General features: G+C 34.1%; 1 protein-coding gene across 6 annotated transcripts in view; it reads right to left on the reverse strand.

Moving 5' to 3' along the window:
• LOC123698758 (unconventional myosin-IXAa-like) overlaps positions 1–16,198 on the reverse strand; it is a 32,187-nt gene that overhangs the window by 13,743 nt on the left and 2,246 nt on the right. For 4 of the 6 annotated variants that reach the window (XM_045645513.1, XM_045645511.1, XM_045645514.1 and 1 more), the window contains exons 3-16: positions 14,933–15,045; positions 7,460–8,373; positions 5,684–5,864; positions 5,047–5,186; positions 4,486–4,732; positions 4,176–4,311; positions 3,720–3,868; positions 3,302–3,412; positions 2,775–2,822; positions 2,172–2,369; positions 1,482–1,673; positions 999–1,246; positions 594–765; positions 167–359 (exon numbers count right to left, since the gene is read on the reverse strand). In XM_045645513.1, coding sequence (XP_045501469.1) covers positions 167–359; positions 594–765; positions 999–1,246; positions 1,482–1,673; positions 2,172–2,369; positions 2,775–2,822; positions 3,302–3,412; positions 3,720–3,868; positions 4,176–4,311; positions 4,486–4,732; positions 5,047–5,186; positions 5,684–5,864; positions 7,460–8,373; positions 14,933–15,045 — 3,042 coding nt within the window. The remainder of the gene's footprint in view (positions 1–166; positions 360–593; positions 766–998; positions 1,247–1,481; positions 1,674–2,171; positions 2,370–2,774; positions 2,823–3,301; positions 3,413–3,719; positions 3,869–4,175; positions 4,312–4,485; positions 4,733–5,046; positions 5,187–5,683; positions 5,865–7,459; positions 8,374–14,932; positions 15,046–16,198) is intronic. The other 2 variants (XM_045645515.1, XM_045645516.1) reach the window with 2 other exon arrangements.

Below are 16,198 nucleotides of genomic sequence, written 5' to 3' on the forward strand. Positions count from 1 at the left end.
TAAGAGTTTGTTCAGAATTAAGATTTTTTTTATACACAATGTTAAAAACTTTCCAAAATTTTCAACCAATTAATCACAACGATTTTTTATTGGATAGACGTGCATAGACATAGAAAAATTTAATTCACGTAATACACAGCATGCGTTGAATATTTCCTCTACCTACCTCAGGCTTGTGTTTTGCTGGTGGTATTCGTCTCCTGAGCTCGGGTAAGGTTTTTCGAAGTAGGAATCCTTTTGCCGCCGCTTGGAATAAAATAACGGAGTCTCGGAACTTGGTGTACCATCTCCGCACTCGAGTGCCTCGGAACCACGCTTGCAGTGTTGTAGCCGCTTCGTGCCGACTTGCTAACCACTGCCTATAGCGTAAAAGAATATTTATGATATTGTAAGTATCATTTCATATTTTTCGTACATATTGACTCGTAATTATAGTTTACGCATTACGAAGCTAGTTTGGCACTATTTACTTTACTATCAAGTGGTCTAAAAAAATATTTTTAAAAGGCATGACACTAGGAATGTTTTGGTAGAAGAAAAAATGATATGCCCTAATTACTTACAATACACTTATTAGTAAATGAATTACGCACCTGCAATAACTCTGTATAGTGAAGGAAGCTCGTCGTAATGCAAGGAAGCGTCTCCTCTCGAGCAGAGCGCGGAACCACCGCTGTATCGTGATTATCGACGCCATAATTTGCTGGTGCAAGCGGTATTCTAGTTTCGTTTGTTCGCTTTCACGCATGAATATTTTTGTCGCACCTTAAAATTAATACATTTACCGTTTTTAAATTAAGTAAGCCATTAAATCAAACAAATTGAAAACGTATCATCTTTCTCAGGGGAAAGTGAAACCCCTCGTCAGCTGGGAAATTTTTTCACACAAAATTTGTTTTTATTTAATATAGATAACTAGTTTAAACGTATTAATTTTACCCTTAACACACACACATAACACACTAGAAAAATTAACACAAATAAAAAACAAAACTCACCAAGCTGATAATTATCCCTATCCAAATTGAGTGTAGCCAGAAAGTGTCGTACATCCGACTGGGAGCTAAGCAACCCCTTTAACAATAGTATCCTATATAATTGTATGAACTCTTCGTACGTGAGGCGCACGTTATAGCCCGCCTGTCGGATACGCACTGTTTCGAGCATGCCTGTATAGCGTAGTTGCCGTTGTACGGTCTCTTCGTCGAACACGTTTGGCACTTTGTCGCTGTTCGATTTTATACATCTGAAATTTATGTACACATTAATTTAATTGTGATTAAAGGTCGAGTACAATATTATTAAGACTGTACGTAAGATTGCAAACTAAAGATTTTAAAAATTTATACATGGTTCAATCTTAATGAAAGTTAAATGGAATAGCTATTCTTAAATATAACTAGTTCAAATTTTTTTCAAAATAAACAAGAAAATAACATCTGTTTACGGTAGTTAAAATAATGAATATTATTATAAAGTACCTTATAAAGAATGGGTTTGCTTGGTTCAAAGTTTCCATTAGAGCAGCAAGTGAATGTTGAAACTGCGCTGCTACAGTCAACGGCTGTTTTCGTTTCCCCGCAGCCGCCGTTCGACCCGCCAATGTTTTTACACTTTGTAGATTCTTTAGACCTTTCTTAGCCCGCTCTCTAGGCCTGAATGACTTATTTTTCCTGTTAAACCATGTTTTTGTTTAATATTAACTCGAATAATATCACTTAACCGATCCCAAAACGACCCCTCATGCTGTATAACCTTATACCCGTAACAAATTATAGCTTTTAGTGACAATAACAAAAAGAAAAAAATAAAGTACCAAAAAGTTTATAAAATTATTTATTAGCCAAAACGGAAACCCAAAACAACACCACACGTAAAATGAAAAAATCCAAAACACCTTAAAACCAAAAGAAACCCAAGATTATACAAAATTCATCAAACAATAAAATATTAATAGCGTCAAACAAAATTACAAATCACTTGCATTAAAGCTCGAAAGAAAAAAAAAGTGCAATGGAATTTCTAATTCCTTCGGCACGCCCGGGCGGTTTATGTGACCACTAGTCGAAACCGGGCGGGCGTCGTAAAGCGAAGCGTATTTGTTTGATGAATGAAAAGGACAGTGAAGTGTGAGAGACAAGGACAGGAGTGTCGCATCCCGGCGCACGTACATGACGATCTGGCTGGCGCGCTGCAGCACGTCCGCGTCGTCCAGGTCGCGGTCGAGGCGGCGGGTGCGCGTCTCCGCCGTCCTATAATTTTTAGCCGGTTTGTTGGCCCCCCGCGCCCCGCCCCCGCTAACCTCTCCCCGACTCCGCTCCGTCGCGCGGCCCGTTTCTCGAACTTTCGTCGCCGCCCTTTGCGGCGTTCTAACCCCCCGATCGAAATAACGTATTAATAACGCAAAAAAATAATAAAAAGTGATCGTGAATTGACATGCGTCGTTGACGTGCCACGTGAGATAAAAAATGTAACCGAAATGAATAATTGTGTATGGATGAAGTTAGGCTGTGTTTAGGTCGATGGGAAGGAATAAAATAAAGTTAGAATCGACAAAGTCAGTACACTATGACAGGTCACAAAGCTAAAGAAACATTAAAAATAGAACACTATCTAAGTGGATATCGAAATATTACTAATATAAGTAAAATTTGGTCACTAGAGGGCTACGACCGCTACAAAAGACATCTAATCACAGCCGTGTACGTTATAAAAACGACATCCATGCGAGAAGTGCACATAGAATTAAAAGCATGCCATAAACGGTGACTTACGCAATTCTGTTGATTGCGAGATTGATTGACGATACTGTCACCAGATGGCTGAGCAACAAGACATATCATTACGTCACATAACTTTATTTGCGAAAGCTTACATTTAAACCTAACTTAACACTTTTCATGACAAATCTTCAGATCAAAATTTTAAGAAAGAACCGGAATAACCCTTCAATTACAATAACAAAAAAAAAGAAATATCAAACATTTAACTATCATTTTGAATCCACTCATAAACAGGTAAAAAAATAGAGGAATTTATCAAAAACCTCACCTTTGTTATAAATCGTTATATCTAAGCTATTGTCTATTTACGGAAATTTTTAAGGAAAGATCAATGAAATTTTTTTTAGGATTACAAAGGTAATAATAATAACAGTAAAAATTGGGCTATTCCGAGTCTTAATTCTTACATGCCTTCGACATTAATAGAATACAGGAAAATTAGTTTGTAACATTTGTTCAAAGCAATTATCACTTTCGATATGCAATTGCATGACAAATAATATTCAAATAGTTCTCACCTGACAATACTATCATTGGCAACTTGTATGGAAGCTCTTGGAACTCTTGAAGCACCATCTACTCTATTAACTCGATGCCGTCTACCTGCTTCCATGAAGGCAAAATAACCCCTGGAAAATGAAGTGTATGCTATTTTTGTTATATTATATATGAGCAGAGGTTCATGTGAAATAATTTTATGGAAATACAAAAATAGTGTTATCTCATGTAATTTTAAAATAAAGAAAGAGAAACAAGTATTTTACACTGAGAATATAATCTGATCGATAAATGGGTTGTTTCATAAGTTCACATAAGCAGCATAAAAAAATTGATGAACACATTCCCACACTCGCATATATTTATTTATAAAGTTTATATTCTTACGATAGTTTGAGTAGATTTTTCTAATTTATATCTTAATTTCTTAAGTCATACCTAAAGAAAGCTCTAACAATGGCCCATCTGAACACAGCCACAGGGTCGACACCGACCAACTCTCGAACAAAAGCAAGCGAGGAATTCTTCAGCACACTCACAATGTCTTGTCTCATCAGATCTAAGTTCTTTTCCCTCATCGCCGTCGCCTTAAATAGAAAATCAAATAAATTATCCTTAGAATTTTGAGTCCTTGGTTGCCTGGAAGAGATGGCTACTAAAGCCATAAAGCCGCCATTTGTTGTCTCTCTTCTGTATATGTATGTCTTTTTCCTGTTTGTAATGGTGTACAATAAAGCGTTTTCATTCATTCATTTATTCATTCCTTTTGGTACATAGGAAGGCATTATGATTATGTTCCATTTTTATCAGAATTAATTTGAGCGTTTAATTCATTAGCATTTTTTTTCTGGGGTTAATTTACGATGATAAATCATACGCAAATAAAATAAGCACCTGATATTTAACTCGGCCTGCATAATGTTTCACAACAAAGGCTGGTTCTCTCCGCGTTGGCTTCTCATAGAACGGATTGTCTTCGTGTACTGAATTGAACTTTTGGAGGAGCGTCTCATTTGTTGCCCATGGAAAACTAAAAACAATATATAATTCATAAATAAGAGAATAGATATTTATAAAATTACTTTTTCACCTTAACAACTATATATGTCATATTTTTTGATTTATGAAAGTATGCTTTCGATTTAAGCGTCGTATTTTTGTTTTTTAATAAATAATCTGATAACATCATTAACATTACACTCACTTGCACTGGTCATCCAGCAGGCACAACAAGCCGCCCGGCTTCCCCTCAATCAGTTGCAAGCACCCCGTATTATCCGAGAAGCCGATATCCGTCCACCGTATCCCCTCCCGCCTGTACTCCTCCTGCTCGTACTTGAACACGTGCTGGTTGAAATAGTACTGCAGGTGCTCGTTCGCGTAGTTGATGCACAACTGCTCGAAACTATTGTTCGGACCGAAGTCCTCGAAGCCGAATATGTCGAGGACGCCTGGAAATTGTTATGTGTATTGATAAAAATGAATCAGCGAAATATTTGTACACGCATAACTTCGAAAGGACAGCACTTTAAAATCCTTTGTATCAAAAAATAAGTTACAATTTTTGAAAAACTTCCCAAAAAAACAGTCTAACTGGGCAGATCCAGGGTGAACTACTAGCTTACTACATTGTAGGATTGATCCCTTAATTACAAAATGCATTCAAAATAATACTTTTGAAAATTTTTAAGAGTAAAATTTCACTTTTAGCTTTAAATTATTAAATAAATATTGAAATACATTTATGAATAAACAAGAAACTAACCTATACTATGTCCCTGATGTTCCCTAAGCGTGTCCTTTTTGGACAACAACGCGTGGTTGACTTGCATCACGATCCAATCGAACAGAGCGCCGTACAGACATTTGGCCATAGCATCTCGTGTCGCTATCGCTTCTGGCAATCTGGAATATGATAGAAAATAATAAATAAAATTTCATGAAATATAATGACATTTTGGCAAAAAATTTGTAATTCCACCAAATTAGTAGCCTATTGGTTGTGTTAAAAATATTTTAGTGTTATGTGTTATTGAAGTGAAACTTCTTTGTCTGGGTTGGAAAAAATTTAGTATAACATTTTTTCGTTACGCGTGACATTTTTCCGTTACGCGCCAACTTTTTCTTATCCCTACCACGCGTGATTCGACGTATTTCTGTAAAGTTGCATATAGTAAATTATTTTTGAAAAATAAGGTCATAAAGAAATTTCACTTCTTACGTGTATATACTAGTACACGCACACATTTTTATATTATATGTAATACCATTTTAGTGCAGGGATTGTCATCACACTATTATGCAGTATTCTAACAAGTCAGAGGATTATGTGGAATATAAAACCACATTTACGTCTATGTTTCAAATTTGGGGAGTTTTGTAAAAATAATATCTATATATACCTATAATTAATAACTAGCGTTTCACCAGAGGCCCTCGCTCGTTTCGACGTGAGCGCTGCCAGTAAAGTTTCCTGTTTAACCCGAAGTAGGGACGATATTAACGACACCACCTCCGGGTTGCGGACACCGACAGCTTCGTCGTGATGGTACGATTTGCGTTGCGGCTGGAACTCCACATTACCTGAAATTTATGTCAGTTTTTTAGTTAATAAATAGTTATTTGTTAGAGTTTAATAACTAATTAGAAAGTTATAATTACAACATAGTTAATGTACATACAATTTTATCATTTATTATTAGGCATAAAAAGATAATTGCTTGGATTGTAAATTGTTCAATTGTCAAGAAAAAAATTATAACTCAGTATAAGTAAGTAACAGGAATTGTAGTTATTTACCAATTTGTACGAATTACTTACATTACTTATATTATCATATGTTGTAAAGGATTATTGTCTGATATAACATTATATTGTGTAAATAGAATAGGATTTGACATTATGACCTACTACTATAATACTGAAACCTTACACCCATCCGAGTCGCGCACTGTGCTATCATGTGTAAAAGTTATAAAAGGATTACTTTATTTAGTCTTTATGATTCATTCTTGTGTTCTATGAAAAATAAAAATAGAACAATTGTGGTGATTTCAACACTGAGATCTTACTTAAATTAATTGAAAAATTTGTCTTGTTATATAGTCGTTTTAGTTGGCATTTGACATACAGCATTTGTTATATACTTGCTAAAATGAGACACATGTTTATATTTTCAAATGCGCAACTGTAAACAGTCTGTAAGCATCTTATGGTCTTAACATTGAAAATTATTTGAAAATTAATATTATACAGAAAAGTATCACTAAACACGATCAAAATCTGAGAATATAATATAATATTGTAGAGAACATGAATATAATATCGTTAGTCAAATAACTTGAACGTCATGTTGATACAAAAATGTAATGCAGAGCTTACTCTATGATATCAACATCGACATTATCAGGGTAATTTACTTCAGTATTTAAGCTGTTTATAAGTACCCACTTCAGCTACATAGATTTATCTTGTCAATATAAATTTTTGAAGAATATACGCCATATAACATATTGTTTGTAATACAACATATCATAATGTAATGCTACAATAACACTTTTAATATCTATATGATACACGTTTCCTCTAGACCTAATTTTATATCTATTTATAAAAGAAAGAGCAAAAAATGTGTCTGTTTGATTCACACTCACAACATTCCTTTTCCTATTACGATAAACCGGCCAATAGTTTCGCGCGAAACCCTACGCATTTCACTTCCAGGTTTGGTCTGAAGGAAATTGAGGCTTGCTATTTATATGCATTTTTATTATGTTTGTTGTTAGTCTAGAATAATTATGATCTTAATTATTTATGGAACCATCTGCTAATATAAAAATATTCTTAATGAGCTTATAATTTATTAAATTCACGTCTAGTAAGATGACTTTGAATCCAAAGCAATTTATGAAGTTTTTAAAATTTATTTAATATTTGCTCTTGCCTAAAACTTGTGAAGGGAATAAATACTTTGTAACTTTTTCAAATACAGTAAGTTAATAACACCATATGTATTTGCATAGCATACATATTAATATGTTTATTGACCTTGAAAGAATATGTATACAGATAATTTTAAATAATTAAAAAAAAACTTCAGATTTTTACGATAGATATGACATAAGTTATAATATGATAAAATATTAATCAAAACATGACAAAGCAATAAATACACTCACCTAAAAGTAAAACAGCAGATAAAACAGCAAATAACCTTCGCTGCTTATCCATCGTGAACCCCACCATATCCATGGACTGCTTTAATCTAGAGAACTCATACTGTTCATCCACACCGGGCACTACACTACAACCAGTCTTTGACAAATAGTTATATTTATCAACACTCAACAAATGCAGCTGCTCCTTCTCCTGCTCCGATGCACCAGCCAATAAGTAATAGAACACATGATAGTTCCTCTCGTTCCGACCTTGACTGCATATTCTAGATTTTTCGAGAAGATATTTCTGGACGACAGCACCGTGCACCATTCCATTTTCCTTGTAGTTGACCTGTATGAATTTCCCGAATCGACTCGAATTGTTATTGTGTGCGGTTTTGGCATTTCCAAACGCTTCTAGGACTGGCCCCGCGCTCAGTATCGTTTGTTCGACACCACTACCGTGAGACCCTTTTTGACTCAGTGCAGTTAAATGATGCAGGAGGAAATTTGTACTCTCAGTTTTACCGGAACCACTTTCACCACTTATCACTATACATTGGTTTGTTCTTTCGCGTAACATACAGTGGTACGCAGCGTCAGCGACGGCGAATATATGCGGCGGAAGACTGGAACCTATCCTCTTGTTCTGATATAGCTTCACATATTTTGGATTGTATATTGGATAGAACTTGAACGGGTTGAGGGCTATCAATATCGACCCAACATATGTATAGATATAACCAGCGCCGAACCTCGCTCTCAAGTTGTCTAAAAGGGTTTGTTCGTTTAACTCCGGCAGCTGACAAAGATCTGGGTACTCTCGGTCTTTCGGCTGATACAGGAACCTTTGGAAGTAATCCTTTATTAGTTGTGGGTCTACTGAGAAGTTTTCCATCCATGGTTCATCCGGTATCTTCTCTCGTAGATAAAACCTGGCAAAAATAAATTTGTTATATAAATTGAGTTATGTTTGTATAATAAAAAAATTGTTTACAAAAATGTTTACTTTTGCGTCATAATTATTTGTTACAGTAATAAGATAATAATTGTAGAGCTCATGTTTACTGCCGGCGTCGATTTTTAGTTTGAGTTTGATTGGCAGGATGGTTGTTTATTGTTATCATACTGCGCCGGCAGGAAGGGTGACTCACGCTCACCAACAATATCCCAGCCACTGTCGTAAGCCCTTCATTTAAATCAAAGTTCCGAAAACACTCTACTAACATATACATTTGCGGGAAATCATTAGCATTGACCATCTCTATTGCACGCATTCTTATTGTATTGTCTTTGTTCATTTAAGGCCATACTACCATAATTATTGTTACATAGGTACGTAAATCATTACATGAATCATTGTAAAAACATTATAAAGACCTCCGTCGTCTGCAAATAGTTATTCAATGACAGGATAATTTAATGAACCGGCAGATATCGAGAGCACTACCACAATGCATAAACATACTACTAATGCTCTTAGTTAAACTATTAATTAAAAACGTCGACAAAGTATTAAATATATTTTGATTTTGTACAATAACAAGCACGTTATCTATTCACCAAATTCAGATCAGCCGTTTTTAATAGTTTAATTAACAATTAAACGTTTCAATATTAGTAAGAGATAAGAACAATATATGTATAGACTTTAGTGTATATTGAATATCTATAAAATAACAGACCGGACAATAATTTACGTATCTAAGTTTTCGTTTTAGTGACGCAGCTGCAGCTTGCATATCTTGCATTCTGTATTCCTTCGTTACCTTCTATTGTAATTAGCGAATATGTAATTTATTTCAGCGTGTAACGAGTTTGTTTATCGGATATTGGATCGGATATAAAAGATATAACAATGATTGGCGAGCGTGACCGATACTATAAGCAACACCTCATAATAAATACCTGATACTTTTGTGTTTAGAACTGCATACATATTGAATGTAAATAAATACATTCGCAAGGTTAAACCTACGTTGTGAATACCACGATAATTATGTTGAAAACTTGTTACTACTAATTAAATTGTCCAGGAAAAATATACGTAGTACAGTGTAAGCGTATTAAATGCCAATCGACTCGTCGGACACGAATTAAGTCAATTTCAGTACAGAAACATGTAGAATGACTAATTGAACGATTCGTTTTCGGAAGGAAGTACAGTAATAGGTTTTTTTGATAAGTAGACTGATAGTCCAGGCACAGAATACATAATAGTAGCTAAACGCTACAGAACGGACACTCTCCGCCTCCCGCCAAAATTAAACACTTACCTCACCCCGCACGATCAGACATGTTATGGTACCCATTTCCCCGCAAGGACGATACCAACGACGTCTTTAGACGAAACGCAACGAAGATTGACAACATTAATCAAATTGACTTAAAGCAATTTTATTATTTTGGATTTGTGATTATCGTTTTTCGTAGAAAATGGTTAGATATTGTGCTGTTTACGGATGTATTTCATCAGAAAAACGCGAATTTTTTTTTACGCTAGTCACAAATGTGCCAACCATAAAGAGTTTACACACACATTTGCAGTCTCTACAGTGTGACTGTCAAAACTATAATTTTGTATGGAGTGTCCGGGGTGTGGTCCAGGCAAGAAGCTTAAATCCTATAATACACTGGAGATTGCACTATGACCATTAACTTGAAACAAGAAACTATGACATTCAATGACGTCAGTCATGTTTTTTGTCTCTTTCTGTCGAGTGACCACGCTGAGCCTGTAGACAAAGTAACAATTAAAAAACGATAACGAAGTTAGAAAAGTTTATAAATTAGTTTATAAATTTATAAGTTAGAAAAGGCAAAAATGTATGGGATTGACATACGCCGCGTTAGATCACGTGGTCTATCTAATGTCAATCCCATACATTTTTGCGATTTCTAACTTCGTTATCGTTTTGTAATTGTTACTTTGTCTAAGGCCCCAGGTTTGTAAATTCAGGATTTTTCAAAATAGAAAAAACTAAAAATCATGGTCTATAAATAATAACGACATATATTTTTAACAGTATTTATATTATAATATTATGGTCATACTTTATAGGTAGGTACATACAATTTTAATTGGTATAGAATGATAGTTATAAATAATTTTTGGCTACAAAGCTTGGATATGAACCGATATATAGCATTAACATCCTTTGTAAATAGAGGAAAGTTGTGTTTTGCATCAGATGCTGTTTACCAAATTGTTAGCTACTCAGATCTTCTTTTTAAACGCGTTGCTTCGACGGGTCAATTTCAAGCCAGAATCATCAAAGAAAAACTGTTTATAGCAGCCTTGCACAAATTTCAGCTAACTCTACAAAGTTTATTTTTAAAAAGGTATTTTTTTCTGGGTTGTAATCCTCAGTAACCTTGATGGGCACATATATTTCTTTTTATTTTACTTTTTGGAAAGCTGAAATACGTAAAACAAAAAAATATGAGGTAAGTTAAAAAAGTATAAATTTCAATGTAAAAACGAACAATCTTATAACTACATGTGAGTGCAATACCGATGTCATGTGTTGTTTCATTACTAGTAACAATCTTTAAAATGGTGTTCTAAATTTTCATCATAATATTGTTATTACAATATATTCTCTTCGCTATCCATAAAAACTCGTCATCATGGTTACCTTACTTGTTAAATCTGTTTATTGAAAACTTGTTGAAAAATGATAAAGTATTAGGAAAATAACAAATTTAACATGACTGCTTACTAAAATGATGCTAAATTAGACAATTTTTGCCATTGAAATGATTCTAAACAGGTAAATGCAGGAGTATTGAGGAATATTGTAAATAACGTAAATATACACTTGCCTGTGAAATTCTATGCCAGAATTTGGTGTCCAAACACTTCTGCAATTTTGCACAATACAATGCATTCTTTATATTCGGAAAATATTCATTAAATAAGCAACAATATTAACTTAAATATTCGAAGCGACGCAATTTTTTTGACACACATGCCATATTGACAAAGTGAGAGTTGCTACAATTTTATTATGGTGACTACCCATAATCAGGGAGTATCGCTTTTTAATAATTGGTTCAGATACTTAGTTTATTTAGCATAAATAATAATTGTCTCATCCAACAATGCTTCTGAATGACGTTGTTGGCAATTTATCAACAAACTCATGTACAAAAACTAACCTTTTGCACAGAATATTACAGCATACATAGTAGCCTTGGGAAAACTTCGTATTAACAGTGGCAATACTTTAGGTTTAATTACTTTACAATAATTTAGGTGTGAAAGTGATAAAAAACATGAACTGGGCAATATTTTCTTGTTACACGTCAATGTTCATACCGAAATCTCCAGTGTATTAGATATAAGCTTCTTGGGTCCAGGTAAAGAGCGTGTCACTTTTGTAAGAAGTTTAATATAGACAAGCTGATGCCCTAGTTATTTTATTGTATACAGTATAATAATCATTGTTTCGGAAAATTTATAGGTTTACGGATATATTAGTCAATGCGGAGGCGGTGTCAGTCAGCGGGCAGTTTTGTTTGTTTTCTTAGAATACTGAAATAAATATCATCGTAAAGCTGACTTCCATTCCTTCTCACCTGAATGATTTTCATCAATATTTTATTGTTAGCACAATGACGTACATACAAAATGTTCCGTCGTTTTGGACGCAAATTTTGCTTAATTTTCGTGTAGGTACCTATCTTATTAGCCTTTCCTATGAGGATTATTTAGGTTTCATTAAACACTTAATAGTAAGTGTTATATTACTTAGTTTAAAATAAAAAGTCCGTTCAATTCAATACGATACTCAACTACCAGAGCCTTATTTCTTTTTAGGTATAACGTATGCAACCTTAATCTATATAATGAAATAAATACCAGTAGCTGTACTTGCTAGCAGGAAGTCGCTCGATACCTAATGCATAATTAATAATTATTATATTGTGTATTAAAACTTCATTTATTCAAACGATACTGTTATTAGAACATATAATTTTTTTTTTTACAATGAAAATATGTATTTTCCTGTTATCACTGACAATATTCAAAAATTTTTACTGATCATAAAAATACAAATCCTCGGTGACGGACAGTTTGTGGAGCCGGGGCATTAATCACTTTCCAGTTACTTTAATAGAATATACGTCTAATTTTTTTTTTGTTGTGTAGATACCATTTTTTTTTTCGAAAAGCATCGCCGTTTGGTTCGAAGGAGGAGGAGTTAAATAACTAGTTACTAGTTAATAAAGATGCAACATAATTATTTACGGATAAAAAACATCCGTATTGCATGACTATGATATTAAGCCAGGATTTAAATATTATGTAATACCAGTTGCATTTTATTAAATAGTTGCAATTTTTTAAATCTTCTCCAAATTCTGCTAAATTAACAAACGAATACCCAGATTACATAATGCAAGAATAATATATAGCAAGCATATAATAAAACCAATGAGAACAAATTTTTTATATGTGAAAACCTTGAAGGTTTAGAAGATTAATGCGTCATATTCATAAACAGCGCGAATTAATTTAAACACGTAAAATATACAATTATCAAGATTTTATATTAAAATAACATTATACATACGATTCATCATTTTAATGAGAAAAGTGGTCCGCTTTGTCTAAAACCTAATAAATTACATACTAAAACCTTCCTCTTGAATCACTCTATCTATTAAAAAAAACCGCATCAAAATCCGTTGCGTAGTTTTAAAGATTTAAGCATACAAAGGGACATAAGGACAGAGAAAGCGACTTTGTTTTATACTATACTAGCGGTCCGCCCCGGCTTCGCCCGTGGTACATATTAACGTTTTCTCTACATAAGAACCATCCTCGTACTTCAAGGAATATAATAAAAAAAGAATTATCGAAATCGGTTCAGCCGTTCTCGAGTTATGGAATTACAACGAAAAGTGGCATTGATTTTTATATATTAGATAGTGATGTTAGATGTAGAAAATGATATGTTAGAATTTAGATAATCCTACAGCGATTAGAGACCAAATTACCTAAAAGGCTTCAGTTACATATTGTTGCGTGTTGAACATCGTCTTAGGATACTTCGAAAACATGTATGTTAAGAAGTGTAAATTAAATATTAATTGAATTATCAAGTTAAGTAGATTTTATCTGGGGGCACGGTAGTGCCCCCGCCAAGACGAGCCAAGCGAACAAGCGACGGGCACTACCTACCTTTTCTCGAAGCGCTTCGACGTTTTTTTGAACCCTCATAACTTGGGTTTGGATTATGCTAGATCAACAAAATTTTCGGGATATATTGTCAATAGCGGACTTATTGAACTTAATAAGTTTTAATGACATTAGCTTTTATACTTCAGATTTTATTTATATCTAAAAAACGCTAATTTCGTCACTGACTCACTGATGATCATCAAAATTCTTATGGTATTTCCTAATGTCCTAGAAAGCTGAAATTTTGTATGTAAGCTAGTATTAGCACACAAACAACAAAAAAATTATAAAACTTGTAACTTTCCTCCCCCATCCCCTTAAACTAGGGGATGGGAGATTGTATGAGACCTGTAATTTTAAATTAAATTTTGATGACGCTAGAGGTCTAATCTAATAATCTAAAACTTGGTTCCCCTAGATATATATATGTTTGTTAAAAAAAAAATTAAAAGTTTAATCGACATATAAAATTTTGTTACAAACAACTTACAAAAAGAAATGAAATCCCACCAAAAACATTTTCATGTAAAATGTTGCCAAGACGAGCCCATATGACTCGCACTGTCAAAAAGTTATCAGATCTCATGTAGAGCCAAGCTTCTAACACTACACGCCCTAACTCTACAAGACCTCACTCCACAAACTCTACACCTTAGTCAAAATATGTGGCTTGGCCGTTCGTTACTACAAGAACTATTGTATAACACAAAAGTTATGATCAGTGAATTAATTTTTCACCTTACGCCGATGTGAATGTAGCGAAATGGCCAAGCCACATATTTTGACTAAGGTGTAGAGTTTGTGAAGTGAGGCCTTGTAGAGTTAGGGCGTGTAGTGTTAGAAGCTTGGCTCTACATGAGATCTGATAACTTTTTGACAGTGCGAGTCATATGGGCTCGTCTTGGCAACATTTTACATGAAAATGTTTTTGGTGGGATTTCATATATTTTTTCGTTGTAAGCTATATTGTTTGTGTTTATAATTATAACGTATTTACTAGTTAATTAAAAAAAAAATACGAGTAAGATCGTCGTAGAAACTTAAGATGATTTTGATGGAATCCGCCGTGTCAGACTGTTTAAACTCATTTTTTTACCATCAAACTCAAACATAATTCAACTAGACTTCTTTCGAAGCGATATAGATCCGTAATGGGAGAAAATAAAATGAAGCAGTCTCTACAGAGAAACTGTATAATAACTGTATAGTGTCTTTTTTACCGACTTCAAAAAAGGGAGGGAAGTTCTAAACTCGTCACAAACAACAAAATGACCTTTAAACCTATACTTTCAGTCGTCACTCACCTATAATACTGTCCAGAGTTATTGTTGGGCCACAGCATCATGACGGCGACGGGCGACTCATTGGACCCGAGCCGCCGCTCCTTGCACTCGCCGCTGACCACGTCACCCACCACCTGAACGGTCAACGCTTTTGCTTTTAACAATATGACTATGTACATGTTACTGGTCCTCTTCAAGATGGGCAGCGTTGGCCCAACAAATGATTGCCGATGTTTTCCGCCATACCGGCGATTATAAATAAACATCTACAATGACGGCCGATGCCATGCTTAATGAGAGTAGTCTTAACGCGAGTACGTATGGGCCATACGTCCTCTTGTTAAGACTACTGATGAGACATATTAATGCTGTGCAAATATGGGACGATGATCGTAACAATGCGTAGACAATTCGTAAATTGTAGGACCGCAATGGCATATAAACTTGATTACTCATTTATAGATAAATTTTAATGAAATACATGTTTGATTGTTTTTATTCAATGAAGTGTGCCTATTTTTGGACCAGACATCGACCCAGTGTTACTAAGGTACTCAAACATAAATAGAATACTAGAAATCATTTTAATAAATAAATGATCCATCCATCAAACAGAAGTATGGCGGTAATGTAGGCGAGAGTAAACTAAAATGATTTTGTTTGAAAGTACATATCTCGAAAGATAATTTTAGTTTTAAATATACAGTGGAAACGCGTTAGTCACAATCGCGGATTCCAAAGTTATGAATTCCATAGAAGTTTAGCATAGCAGCGTGCTCGATTCACTTTGGTGCGAAAAACAAATTTACTATCATAACAATGGATTTCCGAATGAACTTTGTCTAACTGATAATTGCGTATTACATGAGACACCGTTAGGAAGTCGGTGCAATCTCAGAATACGTGGTAAATGATGTTGACGCAAAAAGTAATGAATGATAAATATCATCTGTGACTAATCTAATGTCTCGTAACTGTGGTCATACTACAACTGAAGTGATTACATTTTTTATTGTGTATTAATATCCTTCGAGTTTGTGCTGAATGAACATATGATGCATATAGTAATCATTATTATGTAGCATACAATGTTTATATGTTTGCAGATTTTATGTTGATTGATTTTAGTAATAATCATATGTTATTAGTTGGAAATATTGAGGATATGAATATCCCAAGCTGACAGAGATATAAATTATAGAAATAAATTCCATAATTTATGGTAACGAAATAGTGTATACTTTAAATGGTAAGAGAATTGAGAGTTGAGACTTATTGTAAGTTCTT

The sequence above is a fragment of the Colias croceus genome, chromosome 16, assembly GCF_905220415.1.
Source record: "Colias croceus chromosome 16, ilColCroc2.1".
NCBI lineage: Eukaryota > Metazoa > Arthropoda > Insecta > Lepidoptera > Pieridae > Colias > Colias croceus.